The following is a 17,064-nucleotide window of genomic DNA, read 5'->3' on the forward strand; positions in this document are numbered from 1 at the left end:
TCCACTGGCACAGAGTTGAAAACCGTAAAACCACAAAAAAGTTGAAGTTTGGCAACACTTCAACCGAAATTTGTTTTGACGGGTTGAGATGATATCGATAATATCGAATTTCAAAACTTCAACCAGAAAGTAGTTGGGTTGCAAACCGTAATAGGGTCTTTAAGCAGAAAAGGCAAAACTATACATTTATTCTAATTATTAATCTAAAAAAAAATATAGTGTGAATTTTCGGACTTCACTTGTTCCAACTGTTCGTCAATTCGTTAAAAAGTCATTAAATTTTTACTAGAATTATTAATTACTTGGTGCTCGGAAATTCTAAGGGAGTTTCCCATTAATCGGTTTTTTAATGCTATGTAAAATTGGTCATTTTAGTTCACTATCAGTACAACTTCAACTGAAATTAGTTGTATTCCGTAATGCGAAAAAATTGTTTAAGTGAAGTTTTTCCAATTGCAATTCAATTGTGTCGATATATGTATACATAACAATACACAATCTTGACATATATTGGGTTATAATTTGGGTTTTCAGTCGGAAGAAAAAATATAACCAAATTAAAAATTTATTCTGAAATGAATCCAAAATATTATAAGCACTAAACTGATTTAAGTAAGAGCGAGTGCATCATGAAGCCAAAGCGAGGAATGTCTTTGCGAAATTTAATTGAGGAAAGTTACTTTGTATATGGTATATAATATAAACGAACTAACCATATTCGCTAGACATGGCTCAGTGTGACTTTTTCCTATTTCCAAAAATAAAGAGAACCGTAAAGGGCCATTGTTTTACAAGATGAAAACCGGTGAAAGAGCTAAAGGCTATCCCAAAAAGTTTGGGCAGTAATTTGACGATTGGAAGAAGCGCAGACATAAGTGCATAATAATAAATGAAAACTTTTTTGAAAGCGACAACATTATTGTAGACGAAATATTTTGTTCAAAAAACGAAAATTCCCATAATTTTTTTAACACACCTCGCATATAGATATGTACCATATAATCACCTAATTTGATGGAATATTATTTTAATGTAGGTAAAATCTTACTATTTAAGTAGTAATAAGTACATAATATAAATTTATTTTTATAAATGGGTTATAAATATATGCACACACTTGAAAAATAGTATGGTTTGGTAGAGTATAGTAAGAGTATATATATGTAAAGGTTATTTTCTAAGCAATTGTTTTAATAAATTGAACATGAAAATTTATGATTTAAATGGCCAACGGCGACGTTCGGTATTTTCCTTCTCTCTATCGACCTTCCAATGATTTGGGTCCATCAGATACTCGCTTAAGTGAAATATATAAGAATATTTATATATATGTACATATATATATATTACATATTTTATACATTTTAATATTAGCTTGAGCTTATCTGACTTACCGCTTGCGAAATAACTCCGTTAGAAGTTGTGCCTTTAGATCCGCCAATTTGCCACCATTTCCGCCATATTCCTCCGGTAATATACTACGAGGCACATGCTCGTACAAACTATCCAAGCTATCGGTATGGAAATGAATCTTTTCGGATAATAATTATGATTGTTATAGATATATTTTAAAAGGAAGCTAATATCAAATTCAGTAGTTTACCAATTTGAAGACTTCACGACTGATAAATGGTTTCATGATGCTCACTACTTTATCCAAATAGGACGGACAATTGATAATATGTATGGCTTTTAAGTGCACGGGTAGTGCCTCTTGTAGGAACGCCATGTATATACGCAGTGTGCTGAAGGTCATCTTACTCAGATGTTTCAATGTATAGCCGTTCATGTCGAATATTTGCACTTCACCGCTGGCAAATGTTTCTAAATGTCCCTCGGTGGAAACGTTGCCATCATACATATTGAACCGACAATCAGAGACCATGAAAAATGCTTTAGTATCGGCGCTGTGATTGACCTGATTGACACATATACAAACAATCAAAATGTTCTTTAGAATAGGTAATATTGTCCAACTAACCTTTCCTGGATCCATGTCAACCATGCGATAACAGCTCACTTTGTAGCCCTCTGATGTAAGTCCAGGAAGTGGCACCAAATCTCTGTTAAAGTGTGGAAAAAAACAAGGAACGTGAGAACATGTATATATGTAAGTATGAAGCAAGAATGGAGGAAATAGAGATCACGACAGTTTCGTCCGCTAGTTTTTTTGGATCACATTTGACAGAAAAATGTATTGCTTCGTGACGTTATCAACAAAAGGGGGGAAAACTTTGTTTACAATTACTATGGAGGTTTGACAATTCGTTTCGTTTATGACGTGTCGCAATCAATCTATTATATGTTGTATGTATTTAATGGTACTCACGCATAATCAAATGTTTGCTTGCTATCCGGATCGGTTGGGTCACGTTCCAAAAAGATGTGTGGGTGCTTATTCCGCAAACTGTAGTTAATTTGTATAAGCTTTTTGGTGCCTTTTAAGTCACCGTACATGCATCTATAGAAGCGTTTCAAAAGTACGCGATCTGAAAATAGTTGAAACATTTTGACAATTCCAAATTAGTTTATTTCATATATGTATGTAAATTTAACTACATGTGTTGAATACATAAATACAATAACCGCCAGCTCCATAAAAGCTTTTGTTTTACTCTCTGACAGAAAAATATCTTAGTTTATGTCATAATGAACGTAGACTCTGCTTACAACAAATTTTTACAGGCTTGACAATTAATAGTTTTAAGGGAGTAGGGAGTTTTAGGGAGTTACAAAACAAAGTCTCATATTTAAATAATCGGTAAATGGTTTTAAGTATTAGCAAGACAATTTTTTATTGAGCGGTGATTTTGACAAAGTTTCAGCAGTTATAAACTCAAAAAACTGTTCAAATTTGATGGGATTAATTTACACAGATAAAGATTTTGGAGGGTAGAAGAAGGAAGATTTCTAAATCAGTTTTTGTAAAAAATAAGCCGGACCCCAGGTATAAAATAATTTTATGCTTTATGGATTTTTCTTCAAGAGTAAATCACATATCAAACTTTTGCAGATGATGGGATTGAGTATGCATAACAGTTTGCATATACACATAGCCAATAAAGTCTGCGTTCACCCGACACATTTTTTTATGTGAAGTAAAAACACAATGTAAATAGGTAATTCAGTTCAAATTTTCTGCATGTATTTCTTCTTTATATTCTTAAGTTCAAAATGCAAAAACAAAAATGTATATTCCTATTTTAATTTTTGTGATAACGGGATTTTAGTATAAGAACAAGTAAACATAGGCACCATTAAGTCTGCGTTCAGTTAGCTTAAATTGGAAATACTTCTCATGAATTTGTTCGTTCTTTTTGCGTAGTTTTAATTGTGTTTTAATATAATTAGTCGTTTAATGTAAGTATGTATGTACATAGAAAAGCTGAAATCGCTAAACTGAAATCATTTAAAAATAATATTTCAGCATGTGTATTCACAATCACAAGACAAAATGATGTAAATTTAAATGTAAAATCATAAAGAGAAAGGTAGGTAGGTAGAGTGGCTGTGTGACGACGCACCTAGGCCTAAAGGAGGCCCATTGTGATACCACCGGGACTAATGTTCCCTCACTCTGTTGTCTATTTTCTGAACCAACCCGTGCTTCTGATGAAGTTCATCAGTATGAATACGAGACGTCGTCCAGGAACCCTCAACCAATAGTTGCGATTTTTGTCCTGTATAGAGCCGTACATTCGCATAGAATATGTTTTACAGTCTCCTCTTCTTCTACCTCCTGACAGCTAACAGCTCATTGTAAGTTGCACCTAGCCTGCTAGCATGTCTATCAATTATGCAGTAACCTGTTAGCAATAATACCAGAGTTCTTATGTCATTCCTTTTTAATTTTAATAGTCGGTTTGTGCGGCACATATTCCACTCCTGCCACGATTCAAAAGGAGTCAAGAACTTTCCTTATTTAGAGTATAATTTCTGTATTGAATTGAATAAATAATAACATAAACAAACGAATAATTACGAATTAATAACATATTTTATAATATACTTGTTATGTATGTAGCAGTTCTTTTGATTTCGTTTATTTCTGAATGCATATCTGTTATCATATTTTTAAGTTGAAATGGATAAAATCCTAGCTCCCGAGCTAGGTAAAATTTTGACATTCAGATTTACCACGAAAAACGTGAAAATTGAATGAATGAAACGAATTTTCATGTTTCTACCGTTTCGTACACAGCTTTAATAACAAATTGAATTCATAATACTGCATTTTTTTTAATAAAACTGGAATCCATAAGTACATATGTATGTATGTATATAATGTTCGGCCTGATCTTATTTCAGCCAACCCTTGCTTATTATACCCTGAACAGGGTATATTAGGTTAGCTGCGATGTTTGATCTGTATACCTGCTTACGCATATTTTATAAAATATATACCTGTGAAGGGTATTATAGCTTCGGTGCAGAAGAAGTTAACGTTTATGTTTTGTTTTTTTAAGTTAGGGAATCCGTATAGCTTTATGTCCATATGTACATTTAACGTTTTATTATTGTCATCAAACTAAAATTAACAAGTAAGGAAGGGCTAAGTTCGGGTGTAGCCGAACATTTTATACTCTTGCAACTTGCAAGATTCAAAGCCAGTAAGAAAGGGCTAACTTCGAGTGTAACCGAAGATTTCATACTCTTGCAACTGGCAAGGATCATAGCTGGGGAAATACCTTCAGATGTTGGTAAAACTTTATATTAAAAAATATTGCGAAAGTATTAAACATTCATTATTCGATAAAATCGCGAATAAATAACAATCAAATTTGGTTGACTTTTATTGAAGGCCATTAAGTCTAAGATAGTATTGCTATATTTTAGTTCGCGTCAACTAAAATTATTTTGAAAACACCTTCAATTAAGATATACATATGTATGTATAATATGTGATATTAAAAGGACCGAACCGGCTAAATTTATTAATTAATATATTGAGTTGATGTGGAAAACCAGAGGATCGGAATTCATTATATATAGGATATGAGGTTTAGTCCAATGTATAGATCAATTCCATTGTAATTCAGCGCTAGGCCCCATAATTTTTGAGAAAACTTGTTCACTTAATTTCACACATTTTTAACAAACTAAGACAGACAGGTGGAAAGACGAAAATCATTTTACGAGGTATATTGGCGATAGATAAAGGGACGGCCTGTATTAATTTTGACATTGCTCAGGTACACTCAGAACATATTTTGAAGCAATTTTATATATGAATAATACTCACGACACATTCGGTATTAAACTTGTTAGAATAACGAAAATTATTACAAGCAGTATATGGGAGTTGGGGGTAGTATTAATCGGATTTTATTAATTTTTGCCAATACCACTTACCACTAACATGCCACAGACTAATAAAATACTCCCACGGTTTCATTAAGGTACCTCACATACCATTTCCAATCATATACAGTAAAGTCAGCCGGATGTTCGAAAATCTTGGCATTAGTTATATCGGGGCTAGGTCAAATTTTCGCCGAATTTTATCCACACAAAGATACACTGTTATGAGTAAAACTCTCGAATTTTCATTGAGATAACTCACATATTGGCTGATATACTTATGCGGCATAAAGTCTCCCGGAAAATTTTTATGTCAAGAAACATGTCTACCAAGTTTCATAAATATATCTCAATTTTTACTCAAGTTAGAGCTTGCACGGACGGACGGACGGACGGACAGACACCCGGATTTCAACTCGTCTCTTCATCCTGATCAATTATATATATATAACCCTATATCTAACTCGATTAGTTTTAGGTGATACAAACAACCGTTAGGTGAACAAAACTATTATACTCTGTAGCAACAGGTTGCGAGAGTATAAAAAGTACAAAACTGTTAATTGTTATAACGAATCAAATTACCTGTTTAACCGATTTCAACCAAACTCCGTATGTAAACCGCTAATGCTATATTAACAAAATTCACTAGAAGCAAATGTTTTTAGCACTTCTATTGACGGTGTGAAAATAGTTGAAATCGGGTGGCAACTCCGCCCACTCCCCATATAACGGTACTGTTAAAAACTACTAAAAGCGCGATAAATCAAGCACTAAACACGCCAGAGACATTAAATTTTATCTCTGAGATGGTATAAATTGGCTTTATAGGAACCGCGTTCAAAATTAGTCAGTGGGTGTGGCACAGCCCACTTTTAGGTGAAAACCCATATCTTGAGATCTGCTCAACCGATTTCAACCAAATTCAGTGCATAACGTTCTTTTCATGTTTCTATGTCATAGTGCGAAAATGGGCGAAATCGGACTACAACCACGCCTATTGCCCATATAACACCATTTTAAATGCCATCTGATTCTTTCACTTTCCACTATGCAAATCAGACAACAATGACTGTATCGGGATAAAACTTTGCGTGAATAATGCGATTAAAGTATGCCACCTTGTGGCCAAAAATTATCTAAATCGAACCAAAACTGTTTAAGCCCCTAAGTACTAAATATGTGGACCCCATTGCCTATAGTTGACCTTCTACCGAAAATATCAGTCAATCCACAAAGAAATCTCAAACGAGTATACTATTTGACTTTGCGAGAGTATAAAATGTTCGGTTACATCCGAACTTAGCCCTTCCTTACTTGTTTTATGTCAATTTATTGGCTTTAGATTTATGGCATTTTGTGGGCGTGGCAGTGTTCCGATTACGCCCACCTGTAATACCAACCGTCTTTCGGCGCCCAGAAACATGTGTACCAAATTTCATCAAGATATCTCAAGTTTTACCCATGTTACAGCTTGCACAGACGAACGGACGGACGGACAGCCACCAGGATTTCAACTCGTCTCGTCATCCTGATCAGTTATACTTATATATATATAACCCTACATCTAACTCAATTAATTTTGCGTGATACAAACAACCGTTAGGTAAACAAAACTATTATACTCTGTAGCAACATGTTGCAAGAGTATAAATATGCTGATAATATTTACTTTGACTTAGGCACCTTATAAGGTTAAACTGTGAAAGATCAGTCAAAATAATGTAGTAATTACTTTGATAGAACACGTAACGGCAGTTAACACTTAATTTCAAATATGGAACGTTGTGTAGTAAACGTAATGATGTGATTATGATTGACGGATATGCGTAAGAGTTTTGCTATTCACTTCAAATGTAGAGAATATTTAACTCACTTCCACTTTTTTTTATCAAACTTCTGAAAAAAAATTATGCAATTACATTGAGATGTTAGAAATCACAATTTATGGAATTTTAATAAATTACTTGTATGTGTTGATGTCTGTAAATTAATGAAACAATTGTTAGTTCTTCCGTATACCTTAGCACTCACCAATTTCTTTGGGCAATTTTGGATTTTGTTGAAACCACTCATATAATTCATCAATTTCAGCTTCTTCTGCCGCGTCGAATTTCATTTTGTTTAACTAACTGATTTTCAAACTTTAAAAATTAATATTTTCTTTAGTTAAGACGATAGGGATTAATTCTTGTACTTTATGTCGTTATCATTTATATGAAAAAATCCTTGCTTCTGTACCTTTCAGTTCCGCGTTAATATTTTCAGTATTGGAGAGCTGCGAAGTCAGTCTCCTACTGAGCTGGATTGCACAAGCTGCAAATTATTATTCGTTTGCGTTTATTTTCAATTTATCTTTTCTCTACTGATTTATAGTCGCCTATATGTGATTATAAATAAATGTGTGCAATTTTCATGTACCTACACCGCCTTTTCGTTTTGTGCTTGTTTGTTGCCTGTTGTACAACTGTGAAATCAATGCTTGGCGCTTCATGAAATAAAACGCTTCTGTTGTTCAGCTTGAGTTGCTGTGCGCTTAAAATTCGGTGCAATGGCCGTTATACAGCGCCGTATTTCCTAAACTTTTAAGTTAATGCTTTTACACTTTTAAATCGTTGTAAATGTTGTTTTCACAAATCGGTATAAATGCATAAATAGTTTGAAGACTTCAGCTAAAAAAAAGTAAATTAGATATCTTAGAACATATGTTTTTTTTTACCATACATTATTTTATAATAGTCTAACTTCACTCAAGTAGATGTATATTGTCTAAAATAAATTTCTTCAGTGTTAAGATAAATTCTTAATGATATTGTCAAGAGCTATTGTTAATAGCAAGTGTTTAGAATTTCGAACATGGTTCCCATTACTAGTCGCGAATATCTAACGGTGTTCTCTCTTGTTGAATTCAAAAATTCGGTTCGACAGCTCAGAATAATACTATAAATAAAATTATTTATTCCACTAAAATAATAATATAATAAAATATATATTTCTTAGCAAAATCAGGACTTAATGTTGATATTCTGACTGGTAGAGCTTCTTTAGGTTTTCATTTCACTTTTTATGTTAGAATTTAATCGGTGTACATTATACAATAAAATACTTAGGCTTTCTTTTTAAATCTGTTTACGTACGATTAAAACTCGGTATAATTTTTTGACCCGAAGAGGGTATATTATGTTTGACATGAAGTTTGTAATACCTAGAAAGAAACGTCGGAGACCCCATAAAGTATATGGCATACTTATATAAATGATCAGTGTGACGAGCTGTGTCGATTTAGCCATGTCCGTCTGTCTGTCCGTCCATATATACCCGAACTAGTATTTCAGTTCTTGAGTCTTTTCTTGCACACATCCTTTTTTCACCAAGAAGCTGCTTATTTGTTGGAACCGTCGCTATCGGACAAATATAGTATATAGCTGCCATACTAACTGAACTATCGGAATCATGTTCTAGTATTGAGAACTTTATCGATTGACATGGTATCATAAAAAAATTGGCGTTGACTATTATTCAAGGCATTACCACAATCTCCGAAGAAATTGTTCAGATCGGACCACCATAGCATATATGTATGTAACTGTCATTCAAATTGCCCGATTAGAATCAAGATCCGTTTTCCTTTTTAGGTAACCTTAAAGTTGGCTATAAAGAACTAGCAGAAAGTTTTCTTTTGGATAGAAACCGTTGGCTAGTTACGTTTTCAGGATTAGTTATACAAATAGTTGGTATAAGGAACGCATCTGTGAAGACTGCACCGAACCTAAAATTTTTTCTTGTTTCATTTAAATTTTATTTTCGCAATTTAACAACAAATATACACGCTCAGTAACAAAGCTGTGATGATATGTATCAAATACATAACAACTGTTTCTTCATATGACAGTAGCTACTTTCTGCTGGTAGAAATTTCGCTCAGTGTTTTACGCTCTCAACTTGTGCCCTCTTCTTCTAGTTTCTCCTAGTTTTTTGGTTTAAGAAACGCTTTTTCACCAGAAACTTTGCTAGCTAGTAATAGTGAGCAGGCTTTGATATGCAGTATATATCTATATTTATACCCTGAAAAATTTATATTAAGTTTGTCACGAAGTTTGTAATGCACCTGTGAATAGTATAATAGCTTCGGTGCAGCTGAAGTTAACATTTTTTCTTCTTTAATTGGGAATGGCTTTAACTTTCAACATACATAATTGAGATATATAAGTAAAAAATACCGCCTTTTAAGCTGGATCAAACTGGACACAGTTTGCTAAATTTAAATAAAATCGGTTCACTAGTTTAGGAGTTCACTCCGGGCAAACAACGTTACACGTGTTTTTTATATACATATTATATAAATATTATTTACCAATAACGGCAAAAACGTTATTGCCGGTACAAGGATTCAGGGATTTTACTTGAAGTTCAATTTTGAAAATGGTTGATACAAAAATTTGTCGATGGAAAAAATAATGAAAATACCATTTGACATTTTTCTCAAAATTATAATTATTATAATTTTTTTTGGAATTTTCTTATTATTTTTATTTATGAATTGCTTTTACTTTTAACATAATATTAAAAAAGGATATCTTTTAAGTTGGATCAAACTGGACACAACGTGATAAATTTTAATAAAATCGATTCAGTAGATTAGGAGTTTACCTTCGACAAAACGTGATAAGTAATTTTTATGCATATATAAATTATATTTGTACATACAACAGTAACAAAATTCTTAATACAATTTACTCTGCATACACCTATATACATTTATCCATTTATCTAAGCTTTTCCATTTTAAAAACATCAAATTGCTATAAACAGTTCTTCAAACTGTTTTAGGTAATAATGATTTTTTAAATATCTTGTGGATGTGAGAATTTTCAAAAAAAATACCAACGTCGCGAATTCTGTGATGGATCCATTTTCCAATGCCTTTCATCCATCAGGTAATCCCTGAAAGACGATTAACAAATAAATAGGGAGCTCACGTGTGAAGTTTATTAATAATTAACAACTTGCCTTTTAACTTTTAATTTATCTGTCCATATTTTCTTTAGATCCGGTATAACACCAGCGTTACCGCCATATTCGTTCGGTAACATATGACGCGGTACTTTTTCATACAAACTATCCATGCCTTCAGTGTGAAAATGTATCTGTTGATTAGAGCATTTTATATAGTTTGAATATAAAAATTAAAATAGCATCCAGTTTCCGATTAACATAAATGGGAAATTTTGTTGATTAGTGGTTGTTCCACGCATAACTTTTCAAGCTACCAAGTGTATTTCTGTTAAAAAAAATTGAAAACCATCAGCCGTGTTAAGACGTTATAAAAATATAATAACCTTCAATGACATCTAGTATAAAAGAAAAGTTTGGTTAAGTTTCTATCAAGAGTTTTAATCGCCAATATCATGGATATTAATGGCAAATAATAATTTTCCAGATCTGAGATATACTTGTATTGTTGGAAAATGTGATCACATTAGCGAAGCAAATCTATTGGAAGAATATTGACCGATATTACACAATTAAATCACGAAGTGATTGTGCAAAGAAGACCTATGATCGGACGATGATCAGAAAAATATTTTGTGAGATATGCAAATTTTTTTAAAAAGAGAGAGGGCACGACCTCTGTTAAATATTAAACCAGATCGAAATGAGAGCACACTTTATTTTCTCAATTATTACACTGTGGTATGTAATACAAAATATTGTCATAGTTTAGTTGGAATAGCTCTAGTTGTTGATGTCTAGTTGACTAGTAGTCGATGTATACATTAAAGTTATTATGCTAGCGAGAATGGCAGGGTCACGTCCAATTTTGAAAACTTTTCAAACCACAAACAAAAAACTATTATACTCTGTACAACCTAATTCGCGAGTATAAAAATTAGAAAACCCAATTTAGTCGGATACTGTAAAAATTATATAATTACCATTTTAAAGACATCCTCGTGTATGAAAGGCTTAACAATAGACAGCATTTTGTTTAAAAATGGCGGGCAATTGATGATATGCATTGCGCGCAAACGTACTGGATGCGCCTCTTGAAGAAAATTCATATACATACGCAATGTCGTAAAGGAAATGCGGGCCATGTGCGATAAAGTGTAATCACCTATGTCACATATCTGTACTTCACCATTAGATATTGAATCATCTTGCAGCGAGTCATCTTCGATTTCACCTGTTTTCTCCGTCTGAGGATCTTCATTCGATTTCTCTGTCTTTTGTGTTTGTGGTTCCTCAATATCGAGATCGGAGTAACGACAGTCGGCTAACATAAAAAAGGCTTTGCACTCTATGATGCTATTCAACTACAATTAAATTAAGAAAGTTATATTTGATGTAACATATTAATCTACATTTTCTAATACCTTTTTGGGATCTGTATCTGATAGCCTAAATAATAATAGCTTATAACCTTCTGGTGTTAGTCCCGGTAGTGGTATCATTTCTCTGTAAAGAGTAGGGAATATGTTATATGCAGAAGATGTCTTTTAAAAATAAATAATACAAGAAAGACAACAATTTTTAGGACTACAGCGAAAATGACGGATTTGTTTGCGTTTGAATTAGTAGATGAAACATATTAAATTGTCGTAGTAATCGTTTTCATGACATCACAAGCCCACTTCCACAACTGCAGTTTTAATCTTTCCCGGTGAACGCCGATTGTGGGAAAACTGAACACCCTTAGGTTTCTGATGATGATTCTGCTCTGGCCTGCCATCCATACTAGTACAATCCTGGGTAGGGTCAGTTAGCTCAAGGCTAGCATCCCCGACCTGCTGCGCTTCGCATTCACTGCTCATTTTATACATTTATCTATTTGTACCAATCAAAATGCTACTATGAATTATCCGAAAGCTGGACAATTTGTAAAGGCGTCTATTGAGGGTTAGGTTTCTAATAAAAACGATACAAACTTTTTATCCGAATTGTTATTTGAGAACTTAACTAAAGACTCTACATAAGTACTTTTAATTTAAAATTTAATTTAGTAGTGCATTCTCTTGGAAACTGTCACTGTAATATTAAAATTTCAGTTTGTTCGAACTAGTAGTTTTGTTTTTACCACGTTTGGAAACGGGTGTGTCCGCGGAGTTTATAATAGTGAAAAGACAGCAACATCGGTCGATAGTTCAGTTATTGTTTTTAGAAAGGGAATTGTTTTTAGAAAGAGCTAGCCTGTCTCTACTGTGTTTCAATGCTATGTTCAGGTGACTAGAAAACGCCAGAGGATACTATGTTTATAATTACTTATTGGACTCCATAACTAATTGGACAAAATTTACTTACACCACATCTTGTATGGCTTTGACAGCTTCATCGGCGGGATCACGGTGAAGAAATATATGTGGGTTCCTATTTCGTATTGAGAAATTTAATTCAATAATTTTTTCGGTTTCCTTCACATCATTGTACATGCATTTAAGAAAGCGCCGTAAAAGAATGCGATCTGGAATATAATACAAATATTTAAATACTAAATAATATTGTAAGTACATATGTGACTTAAAGCTGGTAAATAAAAAGAAAGGATCCAAAGCTCCATTTAATTGAAAGCGAAAATTGCATGCATAGTCATCGGTTTATTTATTCAAGTACACGGTTGCTCAATTAAATTATTCACGCTTTTTGATTCAAGTTCGCAGTGACAGAAATGTACAAGTAATAAATTAGTGCACATTTACAGTTCTTAAATGTACTGAGGGTGTATAAGGTACTTCAATGGATCATAAGTTGCATTGTAAATAGCGCTTTATATCTCATATAAGTTAGACTAATCTAGAACACAATTAATTCGAAAATGGAAAAATATGCTTAGCCGCCGTGTTCGAATCACTCATAATAATTGCTTATTTTTGTTAGCTCGTAAATGATTTTGGAAAACGTAGAGTTTACTGACAACATTCTGTTCCGTTAAAGTTCGTATAAGATAGTATAAAAAGTATTATCATCACATTTGGGATGTGTATCAACGCTTAAAAGCAAAACGTGGTATTATAACATGTAAATATGTACGAGGTGTGTTCTGAAAATAACGGGTATTTTAAGATTTCGCGGGTTTGGAGAGTTCAATTGTCAAAACTTTCTTTATGTTGATATACATGCCCCTGAAGTACGATAAAATGTTCAGCTGTATTCATTGCTACGTTTGTTAAAAGCTCACCTGTTCGTGAATTTTTGGCTAAAAACAATACCGTAACGATACCCCAGCTCCACATTCACCAGACATGGCTCCGTATGCCTTTTTCCTACTTCCAAAAATAAAGGAAACCTTAAAGAGCCGTCGTTTTGAAGATACGTTGTTTAGTAGATGAAAATCGGTAAAAGAACTAAAGGCTATTCCAGAAATCGCTCGCTAGCATATTTAAGTGCATAATATCGAATGGAGACTATTTGGAAGGTGACAACATTAATGTAGACGAATGAATAAGTTTCTTTTTTGTCAAAAAATTAATATTCTCGTTATTTTTTGAACACACCTCCTATCTACAGATTTAGTATAAAAAAGTAGTTTATATTTTTTAATATAAAAATCCGTTAGTACATATATATTCAAAACAAAAATAATAATTATGTATTTGCTTACTCGTGCGATTCATCTAATAATTGGTAAAAAAATCTCTCGATTATACAAAGAGACAAACACATGGCCAGAACGTTACAGTCAATCGTGATCGGTATAGTGCCATGATTACTAACTTTTGCATTCCTGAATTGAACAACCATAATGTCCAGGAGCTGTGGTTCCAACAAGACGGCGCAACATGGCACACAGCTCGTGCCACAATCGATTTATTGAAAGACACGTTTGGTGACCGCCTAATATCACGTTTTGGACCTGTGAATTGGCCTCCAAGATCTTGTGATTTAACACCGCTAGACTACTTTATGTGGGGTTTTGTAAAGTCATTGATCTATGCGCATAAGTCACAAAAGCTTAACCATTTGGAAGACAACATTGGCCGTGTTATTGCCGATATACGGCCACAAATGTTGGAAAAAGTCATCGAAAATTGGAGGTCCAGATTGGACTACATCCGAGCCAGCCGTGGCGGTCATATGCCAGAAATCATACTTAAAATGTAATGCCACAAGATTAGCTTTCGGATAAATAAAATTTATGCCAATCGAATAATCCATCGTTGTTTTATTGCAATTTAAAGTTCTATACCTCTAAAAAAAACACCCGATATAAGATTGTTTCCTTACATACAAACACATGCCTGTCCATTGATATATATTGTATTACGAGTATATCATTATTTCACCATTTGATTAAGTTTTGCGGTTTCCATATACATAAGTACATACGAGATAGTTTGAAAGGTTAGTTTTTTTTAATCAAAATTCAATTCTGTTATTTAATGGTTGCTATCAATCAAGTTTTCGATACCATTTCTGAGGTACGATTTGTGTTTTGCTTCAAAACAGTCCTCCGTATCGGCGATTATCTCTTTATTTTCACTTAATTCTTTTCCAGTGAGCATTCTCCAACAGTCTTAAGGGGAGGAAAAAATCGCAGAGGGGTAGCAAGTCGCAGCAAATTCAAATAGTTTTGCCATCGTTTATCATTGATTTGTAATACAGCCTTTTCCTTTCAATATCAGAAGTATAATATAAGTAAAATTTAACTAATTTCTTTCCACGTTTCGGTATTGCTATATCCCGATGTAAAAAATCGGGGTTTTCATGATATGTATAACACCTTGCTTTAATATTATTTTCTTGGATCACTCAAAATGCCTATATCTTACGACCTGCTTTACATATATATATTTTATTTAAATTATTTAAAATCATAATTTTTTTTTTGATAATTTCTTTTAATATAGGCGCAATATTGGTTTTTACATATCTTATAATTTTTATAACGTTTTTCAACTGCTTCATTGCTTTATTTCTACATTTCATTCGTGTTGATTTGACACACATACCGATTTGTTCCGGTAATTTTGGATTTTCTTTGAACCATTGTTCCAATTCATCCAATTTCTTATTCAGTTGCTGTCCAACCATTTTTGATTTGACTATCGAGACACTCACTATCGCTTTGTTTATATGTATTTTCAGACGTGGATTATAATATTTACAGATTTACGTCGCGCTAAAAGCTTGCACAACCACCGCTTTCTCGGACGCTGTCACTATTGCAACTGACCAGATAACGCTCACGTTTGAATTTACATCTGAGTTTTGCGCTGATTCCCAACTACCGTTCAATCTCACGAGCGGTTCGCTTAGCGGTGCGATTAGGCATATGATTACCATAAATATATACATACATAAATTATAGGTAAGGAGAAATCATATTCGAATTAAGCCCAGTGGTATGAGGTACATATACAGTCGCCGGCCATATTATTAATATCACATGTACAGTATGTACAAATATATACATGTGTAAGTATATACATATAAATAAAAGATAAATGTGAAAACAGCTTTACTCAGATTTTAATGTAAAGGGACAGATGTTTTGAGAGAGAACCAGTTATTGGCGCAATTTCGCTTAACTAAAAACAGGAAACATTGTTTACTTCTTTATAGTTTTGAAATTAACTATTTTGGTTACAAATAAATAAATAAATGAAAGTAAACGGAAAATTGCCTCAGATGCATAAAAACATTGGCACAGATTTTTTGAATCATAGGTTATCGGTATGATTGGACCGATACTAAATTACTACTCCATAATTCGGTCCCCTCTTTCATAATCGCTTATAAGCAAGATTGAAAAAAAAACAATATAAGCTATGCAAATATATTGTTTATCGTAAAGTAGCGTCAAACATCGACGAAGTGTCCTCTTTAGATTAGCAGACTATGTCCGGCAGAGAGTTAAAATTAAGGAACTTGGATTTGGTTTTAAGAACACAAAGCCGTGTCTGAAGAAGTGAAGATTACTTGATACTGTATATTCTCAGAAAAATATGTGTGCAATGATCAAGAAACAGGTTAGCCTAGTTAATAATTATTAATATGAACTTGATTTTTTCGATATTTTACAAAAGTTATTTTTGAAGAATACAAAAAAACTTGTACTACAAATTTCAACTAATGTTATTAATTACTATTTTACTTTAAACTAATTGTCATTTTTTTAAATATTCAAAATAGTAATGTAAATATTAATTGGCCTTTTTTTTGAAAAGAAATGAAGAAATCAAAAGTTTTAGAGTCGAATCTGACTGTCGTCAAACCTAGTCGTTTTGAGTCTCAGGGCGTGCTTTAATTATTTTTACAATTAACGTAATAAAAAATACTATAATAAACACAGCTTTATCGACCTGTGATCAAAAGAGCATTATTTTAAAGGTCCAAAGTTTCAGTGTTCAGTTTTTACTGCTCTCCGAAAGAGATTAAATTTAAGTTTTTTTATTACTCATAAATGCAAAAATATATATCGCTTAATAAATTCCGGCTTCATGGATTTTATACTACCTATGTATAAACGTTTACGTAGCAATGGACAAGCTTTTAGAGGGTATTCTAAGAATGTGAGGCATTACGTATGATTTAAAACAGTCAATTAGTGTGTGAGATATATTATTTTACCTTACAGTGAGAGGTACCATTTCATAGTAAAATTTTCTACCGACTACAAGCGCGAGCCGTTATATGAGTGATTGTGGTTGTTAACCAAGTTTTGAAGAAAAAAAATATTTTTCGAGTTATACGCGATCTACGACGGCCGAAAGAAAGGTCGGCCACTACTTCAAAAATTAACAAAAAAAACTTGATTTTCTTTAT

General features: G+C 33.0%; 2 protein-coding genes across 4 annotated transcripts; both read right to left on the bottom strand.

The window, feature by feature from the left end:
• Positions 1-1,050: 1,050 nt before the first annotated feature.
• LOC106617454 (alpha-tocopherol transfer protein) lies at positions 1,051-7,615 on the bottom strand. The gene is made up of 6 exons (XM_014234647.3): positions 7,336-7,615; positions 2,330-2,489; positions 1,982-2,063; positions 1,604-1,918; positions 1,395-1,531; positions 1,051-1,297 (listed from the first exon to the last, which is right to left on the bottom strand). Exons 1-6 carry the CDS (start codon positions 7,418-7,420, stop codon positions 1,213-1,215), a joined length of 864 nt encoding a protein of 287 aa, XP_014090122.1. The 5' UTR covers positions 7,421-7,615; the 3' UTR covers positions 1,051-1,212.
• Positions 7,616-9,971: 2,356 nt separating this feature from the next.
• Positions 9,972-15,484, bottom strand: LOC106617456 (alpha-tocopherol transfer protein). Of its 3 annotated transcripts, none has more exons than XM_070109863.1 (6): positions 15,358-15,484; positions 12,604-12,763; positions 11,679-11,760; positions 11,238-11,618; positions 10,312-10,448; positions 9,972-10,245 (listed from the first exon to the last, which is right to left on the bottom strand). In XM_070109863.1, exons 2-6 carry the CDS (start codon positions 12,729-12,731, stop codon positions 10,173-10,175), a joined length of 801 nt encoding a protein of 266 aa, XP_069965964.1. In that variant the 5' UTR covers positions 12,732-12,763; positions 15,358-15,484; the 3' UTR covers positions 9,972-10,172. The 3 variants fall into 3 exon arrangements, with proteins under 3 accessions (XP_069965964.1, XP_014090125.2, XP_036227182.2); XM_014234650.3 differs by having other exon boundaries at positions 15,249-15,484; XM_036371289.2 differs by lacking the exon at positions 15,358-15,484 and adding an exon at positions 13,901-15,072.
• Positions 15,485-17,064: the final 1,580 nt, after the last annotated feature.

This window comes from Bactrocera oleae, chromosome 5, assembly GCF_042242935.1.
Source record: "Bactrocera oleae isolate idBacOlea1 chromosome 5, idBacOlea1, whole genome shotgun sequence".
NCBI lineage: Eukaryota > Metazoa > Arthropoda > Insecta > Diptera > Tephritidae > Bactrocera > Bactrocera oleae.

Bases quoted from the DNA above. Each gene is read 5' to 3' on its own strand.
- LOC106617454 (XM_014234647.3), bottom strand. From the start codon at position 7,420: ATGAAATTCGACGCGGCAGAAGAAGCTGAAATTGATGAATTATATGAG. The intron at 2,490-7,335 runs GTGAGTGCTAAG...AACTATTTTCAG, and splicing joins AAAATTGCCCAAAGAAATTG to ATCGCGTACTTTTGAAACGC. The intron at 1,298-1,394 runs GTAAGTCAGATA...ATTTCACTTAAG, and splicing joins ACGGAGTTATTTCGCAAGCG to CGAGTATCTGATGGACCCAA.
- LOC106617456 (XM_014234650.3), bottom strand. From the start codon at position 15,330: ATGGTTGGACAGCAACTGAATAAGAAATTGGATGAATTGGAACAATGG. The intron at 11,761-12,603 runs GTAAGTAAATTT...TACTCTTTACAG, and splicing joins AAAGCCATACAAGATGTGGT to AGAAATGATACCACTACCGG. The intron at 10,246-10,311 runs GCAAGTTGTTAA...ATCGTCTTTCAG, and splicing joins GATAAATTAAAAGTTAAAAG to GGATTACCTGATGGATGAAA.